The 26,263-nt window shown below is 39.6% G+C and overlaps 1 protein-coding gene across 1 annotated transcript in view; it reads right to left on the reverse strand.

Moving 5' to 3' along the window:
* The window catches only part of LOC122560427 (uncharacterized), a 217,752-nt gene that overhangs the window by 98,752 nt on the left and 92,737 nt on the right, over positions 1-26,263 (reverse strand). The window contains exons 40-50 of the mRNA XM_087998070.1: positions 22,000-22,170; positions 21,320-21,457; positions 19,369-19,418; positions 16,475-16,595; positions 13,613-13,698; positions 11,984-12,113; positions 8,027-8,217; positions 6,859-6,946; positions 5,221-5,338; positions 3,007-3,179; positions 457-603 (exon numbers count right to left, since the gene is read on the reverse strand). Of these exons, the coding sequence (XP_087854196.1) occupies positions 457-603; positions 3,007-3,179; positions 5,221-5,338; positions 6,859-6,946; positions 8,027-8,217; positions 11,984-12,113; positions 13,613-13,698; positions 16,475-16,595; positions 19,369-19,418; positions 21,320-21,457; positions 22,000-22,170 (1,413 nt within the window). The remainder of the gene's footprint in view (positions 1-456; positions 604-3,006; positions 3,180-5,220; positions 5,339-6,858; positions 6,947-8,026; positions 8,218-11,983; positions 12,114-13,612; positions 13,699-16,474; positions 16,596-19,368; positions 19,419-21,319; positions 21,458-21,999; positions 22,171-26,263) is intronic.

Consider the following 26,263-nt stretch of genomic DNA (forward strand, 5'->3'; position numbering starts at 1 on the left):
GAGACACGTAGTCTGTGGGAGAAGCTCATATGATATTCCAATGGGGATGAGAAAAATGGGCCAGTGTGGGCCACATGTCCAACGCCAACCTTTTACTCTGCTCTTGGTCCCATCTTGGTGTTATGTTCTCTAAAGGGCAATGGGAATAGCTGGTATCACAACCCCTATGTCAGTGAAACTTGTGGAATTTCCTAGGATATCTAATGTCCATCACGGTCATCTCCAAAATGACAAAATAGCAGAAGTGAGGGTTCATACCCACTTTCAGGCTTACCCCTTGAGGCCATAAAGGAATGCAATGCCTATTATAAAAATTCTGCTCCAATTCCTTAATGCTTGCCCAAGTTATATTAATTCTGTCCCCAAAACTAGCTGGAGTCAAATTTTCTTTAGAACAAAATTCTCAGTTGAGCCAATGATCATCATTTTACTTAATAATCTCCTGGTTTCTCCTACCATTGGGCTTTCCAGTTTCTGCATCATTAACGCGGAAAGTGTCACAACCTCAGTGATATTCCAAAGACTGACGTCTGCCACACTAAACACAGTTGATATGTTCCCCAGCAGTTGAATCTGGTTTTCCGGTAAGCCATTGGGGTATATCTGTTTCAAGAAATACAAAATAATACATTTCAGCCACTGAGTGAGAGAAGTCCTAAAAAATTAAAACTGGTTTATTTTTTGTTGCATTTATAAAGCTCTGATGCCAGATTTACCTGTTTGTTACGCTATTTGTAAGTACCTTGACAAATGAACAGATATGTAAGAGATGGTGCATTTTTGTTGAAATATTTACTGAGGCACACAACTAAACAAGGAAGCGTGCACTGGGATATTTAATTCAATGTAAATTCATAGATAAAAGATAAACACAATAAAGATGAATTCCACCAAGGAAGACAATGGAATTTGATTCAATACAAATCTGGATGTGCGAATCTGATGATGACCATGAATGTTATGTCAATTGTCAAGAAAACACCATCTGGTTCACTAATGTTCTTTAGGGAAGGAAACTGCCATCCTTACCTGGTCTGGTCTAAACGTGACTCCAGACCCACAGCAATGTGGTTGATTCTTAACTGCCTTCTGGGCAATTAGGGATGGGCAATAAATGCTGGCCCATCCAGCAATGAGTTTGTCCCATGAATTAATAAAACAATTAACGAGTGGAAAACAAGGGAGAAATAAAAGAGACAGAATGTAAATATAGAATATGTAATCATTAATGTAAAAATTCTTCCACGGACAAAAATGAGATGTGATCCTTAACCTTTTGTAAAAACAATAAAGGCTGGGAAACAACAAAGAAAGCATTGGAGACATACTCTAACATAGTGAGAAACACGTGATATTTTAGAAAGTGAGAAATAGAGACAAATGCAGGTGACTTTACAGAAGTTTTGAAAAAAATAAATTAGATTGATATAACAGGCAGGTACAGGGCTGAACATTACACCACAGCATTGCAATTCCAGGCTATGTCTCAGTGAGGAGGAAGATGAAGTTGAGACTGGCTCTTTGCATAATTGCTTCCATTTTGCAAACATGAAAATGGAAGAAAGTTTAGCTTGTAGATGTCTTAATGTTAGAGAGGGAGCTGGAGATGGTGGCAGCATTTGTCACGTTAACAGAGGAAGTGGAGGGAGAGAATTGGATGTCATCGACTTAATACAGGATTCCAGAGAGCAACACTAATAAGGGAAACACAGATGGAACACCAGATACAATAGAAGTGATCATATGGATTGGACCACATCTGCATAGAGAAAATGATAAACAGTGCAATAGATTGCAGTGAGGTAACAGAGTGCAAAGTTTAATGGATACTCTGTAAAAAATAAACATTTTAAAGAGGATAATAATTGACAACCAATCAGTTCGGTTTCTGCCTCTGCCACATCACTGAAAAGCCATTACCAAAGTCACAAAAAGTAATTTGTGACTGTGAATATGACAGTCCCCTCGATCCTCTTCAATATGGTCTTTAGCATAGTTACCAAACCATCCTCCTCTTAATTGCCCACCATTGTCAAAATGGGTGGGACTGTGCTCATCCTGTTATATTCCTATTTATCAAACTATAAATAATCACTTGCAATGGTTTCTCTTTCCACTCTTCTCCATTGCAACCTCTGGATTCCTCGGAAACCCTGCCTGTCCCCTCTTTGATTTCTCACTGTAACACTGTCCCTTCAGTGGCATAATCTGAAAACACATCACATTCCACAACTCTGACAATACTCAACTGTGGCTCCATCTTCCTATTGCCTCCGAATTGTCGGACTGCTTGTCCAACATCCAGCAGTGGATGACTAGAAATTACCTTCAATTAAATATTGGAAAAACTGAAAGCAAACTGCCATTTCTCTCCACGCAAACACTGTTCTCTAATCCCCAAAATAATTCTGCTAACTGGCCACTGTCTGAGACTGAACCAAAACAATTGCAACCTTAGCATCCTGTAGACCCTAAGCTTCACTTTGAACCTTCTCCATCATCAAGACCATCTTCTTCCAACACCATTACTTGGCTTTCCCCATGCCTCAACACTTGATTATTCCTATCTTCTCTGTGTGTTTACCCTCTTGAGGTCACCATAAACTTCATTTCACCTAAGACTCTGCTGTCAGTATCCGAATTGGTTTCAAGTTATATTTATCCATCACCTTATGTTCACTGACCTACAATGACTCTTATTCAAACAATGCCTCAATTTACAAATCATCATTCTTGCCTTCAGTTTCATGGCTCTTATCTCCATCACCTCAGTTAATACAGTTAATGGAGTTAGGGGCCAGAGTAAATAGAGGAAACACTTAAAAATGCATGGAGGTTTCCATTCCATTTTAGTCCTTATCATAACATTTAAATAATTCATACAAACCTTTTCAATAATTGTTTTATTTTAAATCAGTCATTTTGTTTTCTGAAATATGAATTCACCATAATTTATAAAATGATTATGGCCACTTTGCTATGTAAGTGCCATGCCACACTTGTTACCTGTAATAGTCTCTTTTTCAGTATCACCAGCTGAGCAGGTTCAAAGGCAAAAGCTCCCAGTTGGAAGACATTGTCCTCCAGCACTAGGTCACTCAAACATACATCTAACATGGATGCACCATAGAATGCAGGTGTCAGATCATCAATGGCTTCTGCAGATAACATTGTACAGTCTGGAAGCAGAAAGATACAATATTTCAGTTTACTGAATAAACTTAATACGAAATTATATTCCTCAGTGAACAAATTGTTCAGGAACTACAGAAGAAAAAAAGATTTGCATTTATAGTGCTTTTCATGGGACAAGACATCCCAAACACTTTATGACCAATTAATTATTTTTGAAGTATACAGTAATTTGGAAACACAACAGCCACGTGTCAATGACTAATCAATCATTCTTTTTCCCAGATGTTGATTGAACAGTAAGTGATAGTCAAGGCAGCAGTGATAACTCCCTGCTCTTTTTCAAAATATTGTTATGGGATCATTTAGGTCCACCTAAGAAGTTAGATGGGACATTGTTTCATATCTGCACCAAACGTAGTTACTTGATAGGGCTGAGATGCCATGAAATAAATGTAAAATCTTTCCTCCTCCTCTGTACACAAGTTGATATGGGTTTTTGCAAAGAGTGGAAAATTTATGCTGGTCACCATTAATCTCAAAGAAAGCTGTTTACAAAGATGTATTGGGCATTGCAGTAAAGAGTTAATCTTTCCCAACAGTAATGTAATCTGAAAGGTAAGAAAACAACTCTGACAGACAGCTAACCAGGATTATCATTCACCTTCTATTATATTACAATAAGTTGATATTTCTTAAACAAACTTCTAATAAACATGATTATCATTATAATAAAAGGTAGAGAAATTTTTTTATCATAAAATGGAGAAATCTAACAGTCCACAAATGACAAAAATGTAGCTATTCAGGAGTAAGGACATTTTTCAGCAGTGTTATGACTTTGTATACTATTCAAAATCAAATTGTATTTCATTTAGCAAGGCGTAACATTTTCAACAGTTTTGCAGTGGGACTAACAACATAAAACATTCACATCAATTCAGTAATCAGAAATCTGATTAATTTCCATCTGTAACAACTTCAACACATGCCTTTTGGAGGAGCAAGGATCATCGATAACAATCTATATCCTTGCATTTAATCATATGTGTGAGGACAGAAGAAGATATTGTAAGTTTCACACAGTAATGTTGACAGTTTCAGTAATGCTGAAAATTCCAAGCCACTGATAAAAATCCATCCTATGTAACTTGGTTTAGCACAAAGTCCACAAAGCGTAAATAGCCAACAAAATTATTTCAGGTTATAGATTCACTCACAGCACCAAAGAAAACCATTCAGTATATCAATTTTACTTCATCTCGCTTGGAGGAACCCAGTCTGTACCATTTCTTTGTTCTACCCCTATAGCTTTGCAAGCTTAATGCTCATCCAAATTCCTTCCAAAATCTCTGATCGCGTTTTGCTCCGCCACCTTCACCTGTTGTAAGCAGGAGGTCACTAAACTCTTCTTTACCTGTTTTTAGATTAGATTACTTACAGTGTGAAAATAGGCCCTTCGGCCCAACAAGTCCACACCGACCCACCAAAGAGCAACCCACCCAGACCCATTCCCCTACATCTAACACTACGGGCAATTTAGCATGGCCAATTCACCTAACCTGCACATTTTTGGACTGTGGGAGAAAACCAGAGCACCCAGAGGAAACCCACGCAGACACGGGGAGAATGTACAAACTCCACACAGTCAGTTGCCTGAGGTGGGAATTGAATCCGGGTCTCAGGCGCTGTGAGGCAGCAGTGCTAACTGCTATGCTACCGTTTGTCTGCTCTAGCCTTGCACATACAGCTAATGGGAACAGGTTTCCCTTGTCTACTATCCTAAATTTGAAACCTCCTCTCAGACTTTTTGAGCATGGGAAAATAACCACATCTTCAAAGGCTTCAACATTAAAGATAGAACATTTTCCTACCCCCAAAATAATTTCTAATTTCTTACAGCTAGTGCACCTGATGTGTAGCATAAAAATTCCTAATAAATACAATTCACAATGGACTCTACCAGACTGATGTTGACTCATGAATTTAAGATTGACAGCATGGAAATATTGATCCATATGCATGCTTAATCTCTATATAGATAACACCAATTTTTCAATCACTTATACACATGGCCTGATTACGTACTTGCTCCTTTGTCTGAGTCTCTTAAGTTGAGCTGATTTATGAATGCCAGGGTTTCATTGGGTGATATGAATCTCTTCACTTTCTTGATGAATCTTGGGAGAGCTTGTATTAGGATGTCCTGCATGGAGCACAGTAATTGAAAAATGTTCCAGAATTAATACCTAGGCATGGGCACCTCCTGATTAACCAGTGATACAATTTGCTCGGAGCTTTAATGAAAATTGTACCCAAGGTAATGAGCTACTGTTAAACAGTTATTTTTTCCTACTACATACCCAAATAATATCATGGCTTGTGGTGGGGAGCAACAGGGGTGGAAAGGGGTGTGTGGGAAGAGACTTGTTGGAAGATTTTTGGGTTGTCTCACTTAGGGAGTCATGCCAAATGTGGCTCTCTCTAACAAATCCTGCCTAAGCCTTTGCATCTAGCACAGCTTCATACAGAAACTAGCAGATCTTTTATTGCCAAGTAGTAAACTGCCTGGAGGGAGGTACCAGTTTGCCATGGATATTGAAATGAGAGTCAAGCACAGAAATTCCACGCAATTTTCGAAGTTGACACTATCTCACCATCCATGGCATGCTAAACATTTAGTCAAAGTTACTGCTTGTCAGTAAACTGAACCTTTAACAGATTATGTATGTTGACCTTTCATACAGACAGGGAAAGGACCAATGGACTCCATACACTGGGGTCATCCGGCTTCATCCTTCTTAGCTGGTGCAGCTATTACTGTCAGGTTCAAATTAACTATCCACCTAAGGCTCAGATGTGACCTGGAGTCAGGATAGTGACTTGATGTCTTAACATGTGCTGTGGACTTAAAGGGAAACTTAATGTTACTTCAGGAGAAAGGAAATCTGTATGCAGGCCACTCTGTTCAGCAGCCTTACCAGGCTCTTTTCTGGGTGAGAGGAGGGATCAGAGCACAGTTGGAATGCTGGAGGCAGGGAATGATAGTTTGCAGGCTTGTCTGCTTGTGGTCTAGCTGAAGCTGATCCTGCCTCAAAGGTTTTTGGAATTGTGGAAGAGTGAAGGTGTTTTTCAAAAACAGTTTGAAAACAGAGTACAAATCTATATTTTTCTGAACTACCTTTATTCATTGTTCAGCTTTAGCATAATGCTTAATGCACACAAATCAGAAAGGTCTTTCAAATAAAAGCAAAATATTGTTTAATGTTGGAGACATGAAATAAAAGCAAAATGCTGGTGAAACTCACAGGTCTGGCAGCATCTGTGGAGAGAGAAAAACAGAGTTAACATTTCAAGTCTGATTGAAAGAAGACTTGAAACATTAACGCTATTTTTCTCTCTCCATAGATGCTGCCGGACCTGCTGAGTTTCTTCAGCACTTTCTGTTTTTTAGTCCAGAGAAGTCTTTTTCTGATATTAGAATCTCTTTCAATAAAAACCTGACAATGTGTATTCCTAAGTGTGAATCAGTATTATTTTCAGTCTATTTTGTGTTTATAGGCAAAATTAGTGCCTATAAAGCATCAAAAATGACTCAAGGCACTTGAGATGCAAGGAACTCAGAATCTGAGGCAAATGAGAGATTAGAAGTCCAGTAAATTGCAAATGAGCTTCATAGACTCATGAATTTAACTTCTGACTTGATTTTCAACAACCACAGCATACCCTGTTTACTTGATTCCAGATTTCAGTAAAGGCTAAAGGAAGATTTCCAAGATCTTCTATTGTAGATGATGACCAAGATGAAGGAGAGCTGCAGACAAACAACAAGTTCTGAATTAGAGAACACATTTATAGGGGTGGAAGTTTCATATTGAATGCCCTAGTGGAGATATCTACCATAAAAATGGCTCCCTATATAAATTTTCTTGAAATGCTTCTTTCAGAATTGCAGTATTATTCTGGCTCTGTGAAATGACCACAGAACTGTGTCACATAGCCATCTAAATTAATTCAGGAAAAGAGATCACAAGTTGGCGAATAATAACTGAGAACCTGAGGCTACACTATGGCATCACAAGGCACTCATTTTGTTTTGCTCTCTTGATAGCTTGGTAGAAGAATTATGCCCATATTCCATTCTTGCAGTTCACAATATTATTTGAAACAATTAAGGAGGAAAATTGAAATCTTCCATTCAATAACATGCAACTGAAGGATGATGGGAAAGGAAGTCAAATCAATTTCAACTGTGCTTGAAAAATGGTGAGCCATGAGTCTCAAATCAATGGATACCTCAACCCATGTCACTGAGGACCAAGTCGTGCCTGATGCCATATTCTGATGGGGAGTAAATGACTGAGAAACCTACATCCATATGACAGCTAGCAGTCTATTTCTCCAGGTAAGCTAAAACTAATGCCAATTAGTAGCCTGCTTTGTAAAATTAAAGTCAGAACTAGACAGAACTTAGACATTACAAAGTCCATTCAGTTTTCTCGAGGCATGGAGTAAAGCCACCACTGAAGATCAATCAAAAATCTTCAAAAAACTTCACTTTAAGCCGAATTTCTGTTAAGTTGGAGTTCCCTTGTTCACGCCACAAAAGAACTGTGGGCTGCTCTTGACCTCATCTTGCTCCTGTGCCAATCTATTCCCGAATTTGCCTTTCACCCACCCCCAACCAGTAGATCTTCCTCCACTGCAACTCATCAGGCCATGATCAGTAAGCGACATTGGGAGCATTTGGCACACAGACTTCAATTCCAAAGAGATCCAATATACAACTACCCAAATCGATGCTAGGCAGCATAGACCAGGGCAATTACTTTGCTGCCATATTGCCCATTTCAAGGGCAAGCCCAATTTCTTGTCAACGCAGTTTCAAACTCACCCATAGATGCTGGCTCCACTTTGAAGCAGAGTTTCAATGGCTTTTTTCTGACTCCCTTCATACGAGATACAATTCTTCAATGCCTCCAAGATGAATAGATCAGATTCTTTGATGACTGAACCCTCAAGGTCACACACCAATCCACCTAGTATGGCAATACTCTCCTTGGTCAAATTTGTGCCAGTAATTCCCTGCAGTTGATTCAAGAAAATGGAATTAATCCATTGGTGGAAGAGTATTTTTTCCACACAAATGCTTTTGAATTTTATAACACTGAAGAGGACAATATTTGTTTTAAATAAAAAGTCCACTGTTCACTAACGTTAAGAAGATAACAGAAAGCTAAATTTTCAGAGAATGGAAATTATGCTTGCTAGGTTACCACTGAAATTCCAATGATCAAGCTATGTTTCAGTTTTAAAATGATTTATTTTAGGAGTTTGGACATAGGGTTATGGGTAAGGATTCTAGCAAAAAATGAATTGAAACATGGGATTGTGTGACTTATGTTCACTACCAGTCTATATGATACCTAGGCAATTGTCAGATAAATTCTCCAACGTAATTCAATGGACTGAGATTGATGCATAGTAACAAAGGTCAGGTCTTATCAAATTCTAACCAGAAATAGGATGGACAATGTACACTTTGCTTAAATAACTATTGGGTAAACTGTTCTTTTCTCAGAAAGCCAAAATTATCTTCCTCACATCCAGAAGGAAGACTGAGAGAGAGAGAGAGAGTGGGGGAGGGGGGAAGAGAGTGTGGGGGGAAGAGAGAGAGAGAGAGAGAGAGAGAGAGAGAATGCATTTCTATATGTTTGCATTGATGTTTAGGGGATATTGAGAACAAAGTGCATTTATATGAGTTTTGAGAAGATTTGAGGCATTTATACCTCTACATTACTGACTGTGTAGGTTAACCAACTATTCCATCTTAATTGAATAACATTTGTTTTGATAATCAACCAATACTTGTCTTTATTAAGAAACTTGGCTCCTACATTTTGATCTTTAAAACTGGATATAAGGTCATAAAATGTTGGAGCAGAAGGAAAAAACAAACCAAAACCCAACTCTAAGTTCCCTGTAGATTCAGAGTTAAAAGCTGGGTCCAGGAAAGCTGATGCATTTGAGGTAACAGCACCAGATTTAACCTTGGAAGAAGAGCAGTGTCAACCAAATGGTGAATCGATGGAATTAGCAAGAGTTTTTCACTGTAGATGAAGCAGGTTGCACTAGAAAAATTTGAACCCAAGAAAAGAGGACTCCAGTCAGAAAAAAAAAGAACTCTGCAGAGGGAGCAAAAAGAAATGGAACCTTCACTTCAGAGAGAGAAGAGAAATCAAATAGAATTTATGAAGTTAAAAGTAGAATTTAAAACAAGTGAAAAAAAGGTTATAGAATCCCTCCAGTCTGGATGCAGGCCATTCAGCCCATCGACTCCACAGCAACAGCCCAAAGAGCATCCCACTCACACCCACCCATCCTTGTAACCCTGCAATTCACCTAACCCACACATCCCTGAACACTGGGGGCAATTCAGCATGGCAAATCCACCTAACCTGCACAGCCCCAGACACTACAGGCAATTGAGCATGGCCAATCCATCTAACCTGCACATCTTTGAGCTGTGGAAGGAAACCCACATAGACATGGGGTGAATCTGCAAACTCCACACGAATAGTCGCCCAAGGCTGGAGCTCAACCTGGGTCCCTGGCGCTGTGAGGGAACAGTGCTGACCACTGAGCCACTGTGCTCCCCTTAGTTAGCAAGAATACTAACGTTCTGGGGAATGCTCAGACAAAAAAATTTAAAGTCTCATCCGAAACACAGTTGGGAGCTGCTGAAATGGTTGCAAGCCCTCTTAAAAATTGATGAAAGAAACAATGAAATTTTTGAAATTTATTTTAAACAGATAGAGCAAGGGGACAGAGAGGAGGAGGACTTTTATTCCTCTCAGAGAGTAGCGAATCTGTGAATTTCTTTATTGCAAAGAGCTGTAAATGCTGGGTTAGTCAACACATTCAAGGCTGAGACAAACAGATTTTCAATAAGTAAGGGAATCAAGGGTAATGGGGCAGAGGTAAGAAAGGAGAAAGTGAGGACTGCAGATGCTGTGAGATCAGAGTCGAGAATGTGGTGCTGGAAAAGCGCAGCAGGTCAGGCAGCATCCGAGGAGCCGAAGAATTGAAATTTCAGGCATAATACCTTGATCAGGATTCCTGCTGAAGGGCTTATGCCCGAAAAGTTGATTCTCCTGCTCCTCAGAGGTGAGACAATCAAGTGTAGAATTATCAGATCAGCCACAAATTCACTGAATGACAGAAGAATTGAGGGGTTGAATGGCTACTTCTTTCATCGTATGGTGTTACAATCATCTCAGTCTCAGGACATCTCTGCAGGAGTTCATCAGGGTTGTGTATTAGGCCCAAACATCTTCAATTGCTTCATCAATGACCTTCGCCCCACCATAAAGTCAGAAGCAGAGATGTTGACTAATGATTGCACAAAGTTCAGCACCATTCATAACTCCTCAGCTGCTGAAGGAGTCTATTTCCTTATGTTGCAATACCTTGACAATATCCAGGCTTGCACTGACAAATGGCAAGTAACATTCACTCCACACAAGTGCCAGACAATGACCATCTATCTTTGATGTTCAATGGCATTAACACTGCTAAATCCCCCACTATCTACATATAGGGGGTTACGATTGACCAGAAACTGAATGGCACTAGCCTGTATAAATAAATTGGCTACAAGGACAGGTCAGACGTGAAGTGTTTTGCAGTGATTAATTCACTTCTTAACTCTCAAAAGCCTGGTTACTATCCACAAGACAGGAGTGTGATGGAGTACGCTCCATTTGCCTGACTAAGTATAACTCAGCCTCAGGCGACTATCTGTGTGGAATTTGCACATTGTTCCCGTGCCTGCATGGGTTTCCTCCGGGTGCTCCGGCTTCCTCCCACAGTCTAAAGACATGCAGGTTAGATGAGTTGGCCATGCTAATTTTCCCATTGTGTTCTGATATGTGAAGATTAGGTGCATTAGTCAGGGTAAATGTAGAGTAATGGGGTAGGGGAATGGGTCTGGGTGGGTTACTCTTTGGAGGGTTGGTGTGGACATGTTAGTCTGAAGGACCTGTTTCCGCACTGTAGGAATTCTATTCTATTCCAACAACACCTGAGATGCTTAATACAAACCAGAAAATGTAGCATTCCAACCATTACCATCAATATCCACAGGACACAATGTCAGCGGTGTGTGCCATGCACTGCAATAACTAATGAAGGTTCTTTCAACGGCAACTTCTAAACCTGCAAGCTTGACCACCTAATGGTCAAGAACAGTACATGCATGGGAGAGCAGCTGCCTGCAAGTTCCCCTCCAAGCAACACTCCATTATTAGAACATAAGAACATATGAACTAGGAGCAGGAGTAAGTTAAAAGCCCCTCAATCTTGCTCTGCTATTCCATACAATCTTAACTAATTTAACTCAGTCTCAACTCCACTTTCCTGTCTGCTCCCTATAGTCCTTTAAATTATTACTAATTAAATATCTCCCTTACTTAAATGTATTCATCCCCTGCACTGAAGGGTAGTGAATGGCACAGATTCATGACCCTTTGAGAGAAGTAATTCTTTCTCGACTCTGTCTTAAATCTGCCTCCTCAAGGAATTGTACTGCTGTTCCTTCACTATCACGCGGTCAAAATCCTGGAACTTCTTTCCTACAGCACTGTATAACAGCAGTTCATGAAGGTGGTTCACCAGTACCTTTTCCAGGACAATTAGGGAAGGGTATGAAATGCTGGTCTAGTCACGTCCTGTAATGTCATAATAATGGCAATTTGTGACTGACTGGAAGAGTGAAGCTATTATCCATCAGTCACCCAGGATATCAATGCTGTCACTCCTACGTTGTGCCTGCACAGCACATTTTCCTTACCAAACAGATTTTGGCGTCCTCCAATAGATTTTGTCTCCTTAACGATCCTTTCGGTAAGAGATTAATGTTTGATTTTCCAACACCTTTGAAGAATGTCTTGCAATTTCGAGATGTTCTGAAGTTCTTAGAGCTTCATGGTGAAAGATTTGAATTACATTTATTACACATATTCAAAACATTGTTTTTTAAATGTTCGTGACACTCAGAATTACTTTATATCATAATAAGAGGATGTCAATTTAAATTTTTGAAAATTAAAGGTAAAGAAGGTTTCCACAAAAAGGTTTCAAATTCACATATCAGGAACAACTGTAGACTGCTAATTGAATTATACCATCAAGGAAATCTTGACTAGACTGTGAAATAACTTAATATGCATACATTTGTTCCATTTCCTTTGATTTTTGGTTGACAAAAATTTATGAATCTGATTTAAAATTGACGTGGCATCAAATGTCATTTTCAGAAGAGAGATCTAAACTTCTACAGACATTTGTATAAAAGAGGCTTCCTAATTTCAGTTCTAAAAGTTCTGATTGATATTGTTGGCTGTGTCTGCCCTCGTCTTCAGCTCACAGGCCAGTGTACATAGTACAAATTTCTATTTCTGTTTGTACCCTTTGATATCTTGAAAACTTATTTCTGTGCACCTTCTCTGCAGCTGCAGCATTGTGTTCTTCACTCTGATCTATTGCCCTGATGCACTTTGTATAATATGATCTGCCTGTATTGCATGCGAAACAAAGCTTTTCACTGTACCTAGGTGCATGTGACAATAATAAATCAAATCAAATCACAATTAAATCACCCATAATGTTCTGAATGCCATGGAATAAACCCCAGTTTGTTAAATATCTTGTTGTAGCTTATCATTTGGGGTCTTGGTGTTATTCTAAATGTCATTCAAATCTTACTTGCTGTTCCTCCAAGACCAATAGATCCTCTTTCCAGTACAGAAGGACCTCGATTATCCAAACGACACAGACGGACAGTATTTTGCTCGGATAATCGAACGTTTGGCTAATTGAATGCCGGATAACACAGTGTAGTCGAGCATCTTGCAATCTTGTTTGGATAATTCGAAATTCGGATAATCAGTGTTCAGATAATTGAGGTTCCTCTGTATTTAGTTATCATTTCAAAATGGGATCTGCCAGGGCTGAGCTAACCTTTAGAAATCCACGCTAATTGAAAAATCTAAGCTGTCAGTTGCACTCTTCAATATAGACACAAGCAATCTCCTGACAACAAGTGAAGGATAATTTGTCCGTAATTTCCAGGTTTCCCTCCAGAAAATATCAGGGGGATATGGTCAATTTTTAAATCTAAGGAATGGTTCATGAATTAAGAAAATGTTGCAGTATTACAATTCCCACACATCGCACGCTATCCACATAACCTAGTTTTCCACGTTTAACCACATCTAGTTTGCAAGATTTTATTATTTTTCCACACATTCGTGTGCATAACATAATGGACTAAAATTTTAATACATACTCCTCATGTTTCCACTACAAATATTTCAAAGCTAAGATTAATTACTGGCTAAGGTAGGAGAATCAGACTGCAAACAGGATAACCTTGACAAGTCTTTCACCTCCTGGGCAATATGCAAAAATAACAACTTACTTAAAATAAAGCAGAACATCTACAGGCAATGTTTCTATGGCTGGAGGCTTTCCTTTTGAAGTTAGCCGGAAAAACATGCAACTGAGCTGTAAAACAAAATAGGGGGTTAATATTTACCAAAAACACAGTACCGACCAATTAGACCGTCCAACACTGACCCAGCAATCCAACTTGCACCTTCTCCTTATTATATGGAAACCAATGACAAAACTCTTGGCTTCCTGTAACCTAGCTTGCAGGTGATGCTGTTTCAAGCGTTTTGAATGGCAAAGTTGAGAATCAGAACATTTAACAGTGTAACGTAGTTATCTGAGCAGTGATACTGGAAAAATTTGTCAATTTTGCAATTGATCTACTCAAAGCACAATAACATTTTTAAACATTAATAGGGTCTTGTAAAGAAAGCAATTTGGGCTGTTAAAGGCTAATGTAACTTCACTTTAAAGTTACAGAGTCACAAAGTCATACAGCATGGAAACAGACCCTTCTGTCCAACTAGTCCACGCCGACCATGTTCCCAAACTGAATTAGTCCCACCTGCCTGCAATTGGCCTATATCCCTCCATACCCTTCCGATTCATGTACTTGTCAAAATGCCTTTTAAGTGTTGTAACTGTACCCACATCCGTCACTTCTTCAGGAAGTTTATTCCATATGTGAACTCTGTGTAAAAAAGTTGCCCTTCATGTCTTTTTCAAATCTCTCCCCTCTCACCTTAAAAATATGCCCCCCCCAGCTCTGAACTCCCCCACCCTAGGGAAAAGACCCTTATCATTCACCTTATCTACACCCCTCATGATTTTATAAACCTCAAAAAGGTCATGTCTCAACCTCCTACGCTCCAGTGAAAAAAACTCCCAGCCAATCCGTGGAGTGCCACAAGGATCAGTGCTGGGTCCTCTACTTTTTGTCATTTACATAAATGATTTGTATGCGAGCATAAGAAGTACAGTTAGTAGGTTTGCAGATGACACCAAAATTGGAGGTTTAGTGGACAGCGAAGAAGATTACCTCAGATTACAACAGGATCTTGATCAGATGGGCCAATGTGCCGAGAAGTGGCAGACGGAGTTTAATTCAGATGAAAGCAAGGTGCTGCATTTTGGGAAAGCAAATCTTAGCAGGACTTATAAATTAATGTAAGGTCCTAGAGAGTGTTGCTGAACAAAGAGACCTTGGAGTGCAGGTTCATAGCTTCTTGAAAGTGGAGTTGCAGGTAGATAGGATAGTGAAGAAGGTATTTGGTATGTTTTCTTTTATTGGTCAGAGTATTGAGCATGGAGGGGTTGGACCGAAGGGTCTGCTTCCATGCTGTACATCTCTATGATTCTATGACTCTATCCAGCCTATTTTTATAACTGAAACCTTCCATTCCTGGCAACATCCTGCTGCATCTTTTCTGAACCTTTTCCAATTTAATAACATCCTTTCTATTACAGGGTGACCAGAACTGCACACAGTACTCCAGAAGTGGCCTCACTAAAAACCTGTACAACCTCAACATGACATCCCAACTCTATACTCAAAGGACTGAGCAATGAAGACAAGGATGCTAAATGCCTTCTTAACCACCCTGTCAACATGTGATGCAAACTTCAAAGAATTATTTACCTGTACCCTGAGGTCTTCCTGTTCTACAACATTTCCCAGGGCCCTACCATTAATTGTATAAGTCCTGTCCTTGTTGTTTTATCAAAATGCAACAACACACATTTATCCAAATTATCTGCCATTCTTCAGTTCATTGACTCAATTGATCAAGATCTCTGTACTGATCCCTATGGAACACTGCTGATCACAGGCCTCTAGTCCGAAAAACAACCCTCCACCACCATCCTCTGTCTCCTATGCCAAGCAATTTTGTATCCAATTGACAAGCTCATTCTGAATCCCATGTGATCTAACTTACTAATTGGTCCACCATGCAAAGTGTTTCTCCAAGGGATTTCTTACAATGCTCCTAAAGATAATGCTAATTGAGCTATATGTAGGGAGATATTCAACAATTATATATACCTTTTAATCTTCAAACTAGGAACAAAAAGTACTGGAAGACCCTTGCAATTCACAACAATTTACTGGATCGAACTTTTGTCTCAGAGTGTCAATTTGATATTTTGTATTTCATAGGTTTTGGGAATTAAAATTAGATTTTAAAATTGATTGGCAATTGCCTTAATATCATTTGAGCATAATGTTCATACATTTATTGCTAAATTCCAAGAGGTAGGAGGAGATGGGCCTCTAATTGTGATGAACAGACATTCCCAAGTACATTAGTATTTATTGTATGACCAGAAATGACTTCTAATACTGAATATGCCCATTAGTATTTTAATAGAAGTGGCTACACCATCTGACATATTACTTGCAGTCAAAGTCTTAGCAACACTTGCAATCTTCATAATATATTGGAGGGTTTGAGTGCAGAGGAAATGTTAAACACCCACTTTGTTCCAAAAAACTAATAGTAATAAGGGTCAATATTTTATTGTTAAGTATAAGAATATGGCTGTATGGAATTTTCAGTACTGACCAGACTTAGCAGGCTGAATATTGCTAACAATTTACATGCTGCACACACGTCTGTGCTTTCACTAACCCCACCTTTCCAGTTTCCAGGAAAAAATAAGTATTTGCAAGAGAAGGTCATATGGCCCATCAAACCTGTCACTTCATTCAATATGAACATGAGTAATCATCTAATTTAATTCCAGTTGCCTATTCTATCCCCAGATCCATCAAACATACCATTTCATGCCCATGTGCAGATCTCACTTTATTTACTTTTACATTTAAATCAACTCAAAGTTAATGGTCAGTGAATAGGAATAGAATTGAGCTTTTTATGAATAACCTCACCTGACTTTCATCAAGCATAGCCCCTTTCCCCTTCATTGCTTGAACAAGCTGAAGGAAGTTTGTAAAATTCAGGTCTTTGACTGCCCCACAACTGAAGCCTTGCAGAACGGAAGGTGAAAATCTGAAACAGACAAAAACATTGTCAACCTATTTGAATATTTCATTTCCTTCAAACAAGAAACAGCTTGTTTTGTCTTTAGAACACCAGCACTCAAAGTTCGTAACTTAGGAATCTGTTGTCACATTTACTGACTTTTTTTTATTTACTCAGGAGATGTGAGCTTTGCTGACTGAGCTGGCATTCACTGGCCATCCCTCGTTGCTCTTAAGAAGGTGGTGGTGAGCTGTCTTCTTGAACCACAGCAGTCCATCCGGTGTAACTAGATCCACAATGACGTTAGGGCCGGAGTGCCAGGAATTTAACCCAGTGACACTGACGGAATATTAACATATTCCCAAGTCCGGATACTGGGTGCTTTGGAGGAGAACTTGTAGGTAGTGATATTCCCACTGCCCTTGTCCACCTAGATGGTATTGGACATGGGCATGGAAGGTGCTGTCTGAGAAACCTTGATGAATTTCTGCAGTGCATACTGTAGATGGCACACACTCCTGCCACTGTGCATTGCTGGTGGAACAAACAAATGTTTGGACTGGTGCTAATTAAGCGGCTGCTTTGGCCTTGACGGTGTCAAGCTTCACAACAATTGCTGAAGCTGCACCCATCCAGGTAAGTGAAGATTATTCCATCATACTGCTGACTTGTGCTTTGTGGATGGTGGTCAGGGATCAGTTGAGTTATTCACTGCAAGATTCCTAACATCTGACCTGCTCTTGTAGCCATTATACTTGTATGACTAGCCCAATCAATTTCTGTCGTATGGTAACCACCCCCCACCGCAAGATGTTGATAGTGGATGATTCAGCAATGGTAACACCATTGAATGCCAAGGGGCCATTCTCTCTTTTTTGGAGGTGGTCATTGCTTGGCATTTGTGTGTTGCACAAGGCACTTGCCACTTGCCAGTTGAAGTCTACATTTGGGGCATGCACAATTTCAGTGTTCTCACTTTCACATTTTATACATATTACGTGCAATTACACAGACATACAACACAGAAACAGATTTTTATGGCCTAACTTATCAATGTTGATATTAATATGACACACAAGTCTCTTCCTATTCCATCTAACTTACTTCATCCTTGCAATCTCTCTCTCTATTCCATTTTCTTTCATAACTTCCTTTAGAGATATCTAAACCAGGGTTTCCCACATTCTGGGGTCACCGGCTAACTCTTTTGGGGGATTTCAAGCTTTGAGGCAGCAATGTCTGAGCTAATGCCAGCAGATGCACAACAACATTTTAAGAAAATGTTTAACATGACCCAACTGCCCAGTGGAAAAACCATGTGCATGAAGCATTCCTTGCTCCGCTGTGCCTAAAGGACTCTACCCCTACCCACTTGCTCTGCTTTCTCAGTTCTGGGGTGTCAGCAAACTATGGGCAACAACAGGGGGCACAATCAAAAACAGCTTGTGAAATATTAACCTGGCTCAGCAGTAGCACTGCTGGGTAGTACTTCAACAGAATGGAGGATGGTGGGTCAGTGGTTAGCACTGCTGTCTCTTAGTGTCTGGGAACTGGGTTCAATTCCACCTTCGGGTCACTGCCTATGTGGAGTTTGCACATTCTCCCTGTGTCAGCATGGGTTTCCTCCCACAATCCAAAGATGTGCATTTTGGGTGGATTGACAATGCTAAATTGCCCATTGTGTCCAGGGATGTGTAGACTAGGTGACTTAGCAATGGGAAATGTAGGGATAGGGTACTTAGATTAGATTACTTACAGTGTGGAAACAGGCCCTTCGGCCCAACAAGTCCACACCGACCCGCCGAAGCCCAACCAGCCAGACACATTCCCCTACATTTACCTCTTCACCTAACACTACAGGCAATTTAACATGGCCAATTCACCTAACCTGCACATTTTTGGACTGCGGGAGGAAACCGGAGCACCCGGAGGAAACCCACGCAGCCATGGGGAGAATGTGCAAACTCCACACAGTCAGTCGCCTGAGGCAGGAATTGAATCCGGGTCTCTGGCGCTGTGAGGCAGCAGTGCTAACCACTGTGCCACCGTGCCGCCCACTGAGGTGTGTCTGGGTGGGATACTTATTGGAGGTCAGTGTGGACTTGTTGGGCCAAATGGCCTGCTTCCACACTGTAGGAATTCTATTTATTGCGACCATTTCCCATCAAAAGTTCTAACTTCTAACAACTATGGATAAAGAAATTAGATTCATTATTAACTACGTTGGTCTTAATGCCTTTAATTTTGCATTTTCCCAAAAATAGAAACATTCTTTCTGCATCTACCTGTCCAATCTCTTCAAAATGTAACAGTCCTCCATCAGGTCAACTCTACATCATTTCTCTATGAAAGACAAGCCCAACTTTTTAATCATTTTCATAATTTTAATCTCTTGATTTTAATGCTCTTTTAATATCTTTTCTGTCCTTTTATTAATTCTCTAAGTCTTCTTTTTTCAAAGATGGGAGATCAGAACTGTCCACTATTCAAATGTGGCCTGACCTGAGTCCCAAAAATGTAACATAAACATCTATTGCAAGGAAAAGAGTTTAATTAATTTCTCCTCAAAATTGTAGTCTTAATTGCTGGTATCCCTGAACTAACCTCTTCTATACCCTCACCATAACTTTGAAATCTTTCTTAAAGGTGCCCAAAACATTTGGACTGCAACATGACCAATGATTATGTAGATTTAGCATCAGCTCCTTTTTCCTGTACTTTTTAACTCCTATTTACATAAACTACGAAGCCATGATGTTGACTGACATGCAATCTATTAACATGTGTAAATATTACTCACGTGTCATAATTATTACTGCTTTTCACAACACTTTCAAAGAACACGGCAGCCTGAGGGTAAAATCGTAGAAAACATTAAACTGCTACTGATGAACTGCTTTAACACATTAGTACCTTTTGCATGCTGAATACTAAGACATCTTTGAGAGGCAATTTCACTTGATGATTAATTCCATGTTTTGAACATATACATTCCATGCTGCTACACAGATGAAGCCTGTAATGTCAATATCACAACCAAAAGCACTGAAGCTCCTGAGGTCCCATGAGACTGGGGTGACTGAGACAGTGCAAGGGATTTCCTCAGAAGTCTCCACCTGTTCACATAAGTGGAGGTAAATCCATTGGCAGTGCATTAAAGATTTTCCAATAAGTTATCTGCTGTGTCAGCCTGGATCTGTGTCATCTCAGGCTAATGTAGTAGTGGATTAAATTCTCACTCCAGTGACCTGGACACAATCTAAATAAACATAGCAGTAAAATGTTGACTGAGTGCTGCATTCTGTACTGAGGGAGAGTTGTACTTTCTGAAGGATAGATATGAAATTAAACCAAGGCTTTTTCTGTTCTCTAAGATGGACATAGAGGTTGCTACTATCTTGAAGAGGAGCGGATGGGTTTTCATGATGTCCTGGCTAGTATTCAGATCCCAGAAGCAGAAAATCGACATTTTGGGCAAAAGCCCTTCATCAGGCTTTTGCCTGAAACATCGACTCTCCTGCTCCTCGGATGCTGCCTGACCTGCTGTGCTTTTCCAGCACCACACACTCGACTCTAATCTCCAGCATCTGCAGTCCTCACTTTCGCCTAGTATTCAGATCCCAGTCAACTAATTATCTGGTCATTATCTGACTAATGTTTGTGGGATGTTGGTGTGTGGAGTTTGCATATTGCATTTCCTACATTTTAAAAATGGCCACATACTTCAAGAGTATTTAAGGAATAGTAAAGCATTATACAAATACATCGTTCTTCTACTGTTGTGGTATATATAGTCTTCCTTTCTAACTTTGGACACTCTAGCTCAGTCATATCTGCATTGGCCGACTTTTTTAAAAAATTGTTTGTGGGATGTGAGTGTCCCTGGCAAGGCAGCATTTATTGCCAATCCCTACTTGCCCTTGAGAAGATGGTGATGATCTGCATCCTATAACCACTTCAGTTATTGGAATGTGGTGACAAACAGTGCTGTCAGGTAGGGAGTGCTGGGACTTTGCCCCAACAATGTTAAGGGGGACATAAAAAGAAATTGCTGGAAAAAAATCAGTGGGTCTGGAAGCATCTGTGGAGAAATTAGAGTTAACATTTCAGGTTGCTTGACTTATCCTCAGAACTAAGGAGGTATATTTTCAAGCCTAGATGATGAGTGGCTTGCAAGGACACTTGCAAGTGGTGGTGTCCCTATGCAACTGCTGCATTTGTCCTTCTAGGCGACAAAGATCATAGGTCACATTTTTCCACATTACACTCCATTTGCTAGACTTTTGCCAACATGAATCATCATTTTAGCTCAATTTAAAAGTAATTATGTATGTGTATTTCCCTTATGTACTGCCTTTTCTACTTTTAGTGTCCCTATGTCTCTTAAGTGTAGAATTCAGCTCGAGTATTTTTACCCTGATTTTACGCATTAATATGGGATTGGTAACTCATCATTTGGTCTTCCTCTCTTTACTACCTCTTTGTGACTGTTCAGCAGGAATTAGAGTCATAGTGTCATTAAGTCCTACAGCACAGAGACAGGCCCTTTGGCCCAAACCAGTCCATGCCAAACAAAATGTCTATCCACACTAATTCCATTTCCCTGCACTTGGCCCATATCCTTCTCAACCTAAATTGGTAAATTATCTTTGAGGAATTGGCTGAATCTTTAAAATGGAACATACAATTATCAGTTATTTTATTCTTCCAAATCAGCATCATTTCACATTTCAAAGAAAATCATAATTTACCTGACTGGGAACCCACTGTTTGTCATTGACGTCACTGAGGCCTAAGTTTGAGTTTAGCAGCACAGGTGGGACCTCTTTGGCTAGAACAGATGGAATGGTCTTCACCGTTTGGACAGGGTCTCCTACATTCCGCAACACCTGAGTTATAATGAAACAGAACAGAACTTAAATGCAAATACACCACATCTGGTGAGCGACATCTGGAGGTGAAAACATTTTTGACACAAGAGCATCAGCATTTGAAAAACGTATGTTGCAGTAAGAAGAAAATTACATTTTACTGTCCTTTCTGCTATTATGCGTGTTTTGTCAATGCAAATTGTATATAACACGATTGATTAATAGGTGAACACATTGTAAAACGTGAACTTTCACATACATGTGTTGGCTATAACACGATTCCATCCCCAACACATGTTCAGTTGACTCGCATGCCTTGTTATGAAGTACGTTTTGAGAAGTATTCCATAACTTTGTGTTAAGCTAAATACAACTTTTTTCTCGAAATTGAGTAATGTTTTGGTGCTCTGCCCCAACCATAATTTTTCTAGAAGCCCTGTTATTTTTATTGCACGAGTTTCTATAGTGCAAGGTCACACAAGAACACAACTATTGCATTATCGCAGAAAGGACTGCACATTGATTTTGACACATCTAATTATGCGTTCCTTGTCACTCACCTGCAGAACACATATGGTTTGTATCGGCTGTGGTGCTGCTCCAATATTCTCAACAAATGTTGGATTTGAGATTAAATTGATGAACACCCCAGGATTGATACTTTGGAACTCATCACTTGGAATACCAGCCACCAAGCTTCCTAGCTTTAGCAAATTCTCTTTGTCATTGACCTAGTTTTTGAAAATAAAACAAGGAAAACTCAATTCAAAAGGACAGTGGACATTTTTCAACTTGTAATTCCAAACATTTTAAAAAGAGGGCTGATAGAGCCAAAAATGACTATGGATGTAAATTAAGACACTGCCTAGAGACCGAGAACCATAGATTTTCACACAATGGATGTGACAGGAGATTCAAACGACAGATGTTTAAGTGAGGGCTGGGGAAAAGGTGAGTCAAATCAGAATGAACGATGATCTCTTTGGACTACAAATTCAAGGAAAGGCCAATGGACCCCTGCTCTACAGCAAGGCACCCACTGTGGATTACGTCCCACACTGCTGACACACTATATTTTTCCCATTGAAGAATACAAATGGACAAGCGTTAAAAAGCCAGTTTCAACTCTGCTGCTGTGTACATTAGCACACTGTAATTGACAGTTACAATTGAAGAACTATCCCCAAGTTAACCTTATGTTGCAGAACATTCGCTAGCTCTGTTCTGCAAACCAGTTGCAAAGGAAACAGTTTTTCCCACGTTGAATGCTGGAATTCAATCACAGGTGAAAAGAATCAGAATTATAGAATCTCAACCAATCTGAAAAACCAAGTATCTTGAAATCAAGTGGTCAACTTTCCAACATCAATGCTACCAGTAATCTCCACGGCAACAATCACAACAGTCAACTATGTGCTCTTCGTAAACAAATCAAAGACTGATCAGCATTGTTTTTTAAATAAACATTTTATCCTTTAGGATTGACTTGCGTGTGTGTTATAGAGTCCCTACAGTGTGGAAGCAGGCCATTCAGTCCATCAAGTCCACACAGACTCTCCAAAGAGCATCCCACCCAGACCCAACCACCTACCCTATCACCCTGTATTTCCCATGATTAATCCATCTAGACACTATGGGCAATTTACCCATCAAGTCCACACTGAACCTCCAACAAGGATCCTACCCAGACCCACCTTATCCCTATAACCCGGCATTCCCCGTGGCTAAGCCACCCAGCCTGCACATCCCTAGACACTATGGGCAATTTAGCATGGTCGATCCACATAGCCTGCAGATCTTTAGACTGTGGGAGAAAACTGGAGCATCCAGAGGAAATCTATGCAGACACTGCGAGACAGTCATCTGAGGGTAGAATCAAACTGGGGGTCCCTGCACTGAGCCACAATGCCACCCTATTGTGTGTGTGTTTTGCTAGTATTTCTTGTGCATGCAGAAATTAATAAACTCATTCTTTTTGCAATTCAAGAAAGCCTGGTTAAATTGGCTCCTTTTCGAAAACATAAAGTCATTTTGTCTGGGAGGAAGGTATCCACAAGGGAAGGAATCCTTTCTAACGTTCATGCAGCCAATTGAGGGGGTGGGTGAATAAAGAACAATTACACTTCATTCGCCCTCAACAATTACTTTACCAGTTTGGGGTATCCTATCTGGAACCATAACAAATTGAGGAATCTCACCTGGTCTCTGGTCAGAACACTAAACATTAGAACAAGAAGGCATTTTGAACTTGAAAGACAATAAATAATTATAAGATCATCTGAATTGGTTATAAGAGTTTAAGTCTAAAATAACAAGTTGTTTTTACCTTCAACTGGTTGTCCTTATTTTAAATTAGATTCAGGACAGAAAGGTATGATTAGTCTCCAAGTCACATGCTATTTACACAAGTAACCATCAGAAGAAATGGGTTCTAAAGGGCTACTGCAAATACAGTGAAGGGCATTGCCACAAACAAAATAAGACAATGACTGATATTAAGGAAAGGAAATCCTGAGTCTCCAAATAGATGCACAAAACAGTGTCTAAGATTTCATCTCTTAATCAAAGCTGTTTTAAAGCAGTTTTGGAATTAGGAACATTGGATCAGGAGTAATCCATTCAGTCCCTCAAGCCTGGTCCATCGTGATCTGTGGCTGAACTCCAGAAACATGCCTTCGGCCCATATCCTTTAATAAGTTTGTTTAACAAAAATGAATCTATCTCAGTTTTATAATTAACAACTGATCCTGCATCCACTATCACCTGTGCAAGAGAGTTCCATACATCTGCCACCCATTGTATGTAGAAGTGCTTCCCAACATCTCTCCTGAACAGTCTGTTCCCCAATTCTCAGACCAAGCCCCTAGTTCTGGAATTGCTGTCCAAAGGAAATTGTTTTTTTTCTTTATCGACCCTGTCATTTCCTGTCAATACCTTGAAGGATCCAATCTGGTCAATATCTAAATTCCAAAAAAAATCAGCCTAATTGGTAGAATTTTTGTTTAACTCCTGAAGTTCAGGTAACATTCTTGTAAGACTACATTGTACGCTCTTCAAGGCCAAAATATCCTTCCTCAGGTGAGATGTCCCAAGTGTGATCTAACCAGGGTTTTGTACAACTACAGCATAACCTCTTTTCCCTTATACTCCAGTCATCTAAATACAAAGACCAGCATTCCAATAGCTTTCTTAATTACTTTGTGTGTCTGTTTGTGATGTTATAAAGATCTACATACCTGAAATCCACTGTATTTAAATTCATACCATCTAGAAAGTACCCTGATGCGTCCTTTTTTTTTGGTCCAAAACAGATGACCTAACACTTGTACACATCGAACTCCATCTGTCATAATTGTACCCTTTCACTCAGTCTACCAATATCGCTTAGTAATTTTACACTATCATCCAGACTGTCTGTGATGTCACCTAATTTTGCGTCATCAAATTACAAATTAATCTGCAAATTGGATGCTTTTGCAAATGAGCAATAGCGATTGTGATGATGCTGCTTCTTTAACAAGGTTAGGTTGCCCTTGGTTTTTCTTCAGAGGTGTCGTAAAGGCACAGATTCCGAAAATGTCTGTGTTTATCTACTCGAAGAAGCTTTTAAGCTTTCAAACAAACATTTGTACAATGAGGCTGCTAGTTTAAGAAACAGCTCCATGGAAGAAGGTGTTCCACGCTGAATCTCTCCCTCTCCTGTCAGACCTTGTGTTGGATTTTACCTTTTTGCCAAGGGATGTTTATGGGAATTGTTGCATGAATTTGAAACAGCATCATTAAGTTGGGATAGTCTGTTGGGTTTTCAGATAGGTTAAGTTATTCTATATTCTGTTCTCTTCTGTTTGTGTTTCATTCGGTAATCTTGCAAATAAATTCTGCTTTGTTTAAAACTAACTGGTTGGGCCAACTGCGTCACTCCTGGAATAACCATGTTACACCTGCTTAAAACAACCAGCAATGCTAGGGTCTGGGCTACTTTCTTGAAATGTTTTGAGGGAGTCTGGCCTGGTCCACAACACTATTTAGAATATTGTCCCTTATATCCCTTTAAACATTAGACATCTATACGAGGCAGGTACATGTAACAATGAACCAGCCTGGTTACAGACTGAGAATATACTCCAAGTTTCTGCAAACATCACACTATGTGTTATAGCAGTTCCTTGCTGTATGATTACCAATGCTCATGATTCAAGTATTACTTTTCCTGAGAGTTTGTTGCATGTCATTAGTCTGCGGTGAGAAACAAACGCGTCAGATTTCACACAAGGCTTGTTAGTTTCAAACATGTGTCTTCTAATAATCCATTCCAATTCAGTCATAAAGTAATTAATATTGTCATTGGAAGAAAGCACATGCTTTCTGTTTTAAATTTTCGTGGGATAGACCAAGCACTCAGTCAAGCAATAGCAAAACAATTGTATCATGCAAGATTTACACCAACATATTGCAATTGCATTCCCAGATCTGCAGATACTCCTCAAAGTTATGTGCCATCTTTTAGAAGAGGTGATACTTGACTCACTTCTAATACAAACCATGCTGTATGTCACATTGGAGAGGTTCTCACCAGAGGTTTGCTTCAACAAAGGATTTTACACAAACTATTTATTCCTACTGAGACCACCCGAAAGTTTCAAACTCACAGAATGTGCATCAGCAATCTGTTCATTTCCATGCAGTTATATAGAAAAGGTCTTCCTTAGAGACAACTATGTGGTTGTATTATAAATACAATCTCTTTCTATTAATAGCCCCTGCTCTCCTTCCAAATATAGACAACTTGAATTCTTGATGGTGGTGTAAAATGAGTAACTTTCA

Source organism: Chiloscyllium plagiosum, unplaced genomic scaffold (assembly GCF_037043375.1).
Source record: "Chiloscyllium plagiosum isolate Xiang-an unplaced genomic scaffold, Cpla_swu_hap1 HiC_scaffold_20, whole genome shotgun sequence".
NCBI classification, from domain to species: Eukaryota; Metazoa; Chordata; class Chondrichthyes; order Orectolobiformes; family Hemiscylliidae; genus Chiloscyllium; species Chiloscyllium plagiosum.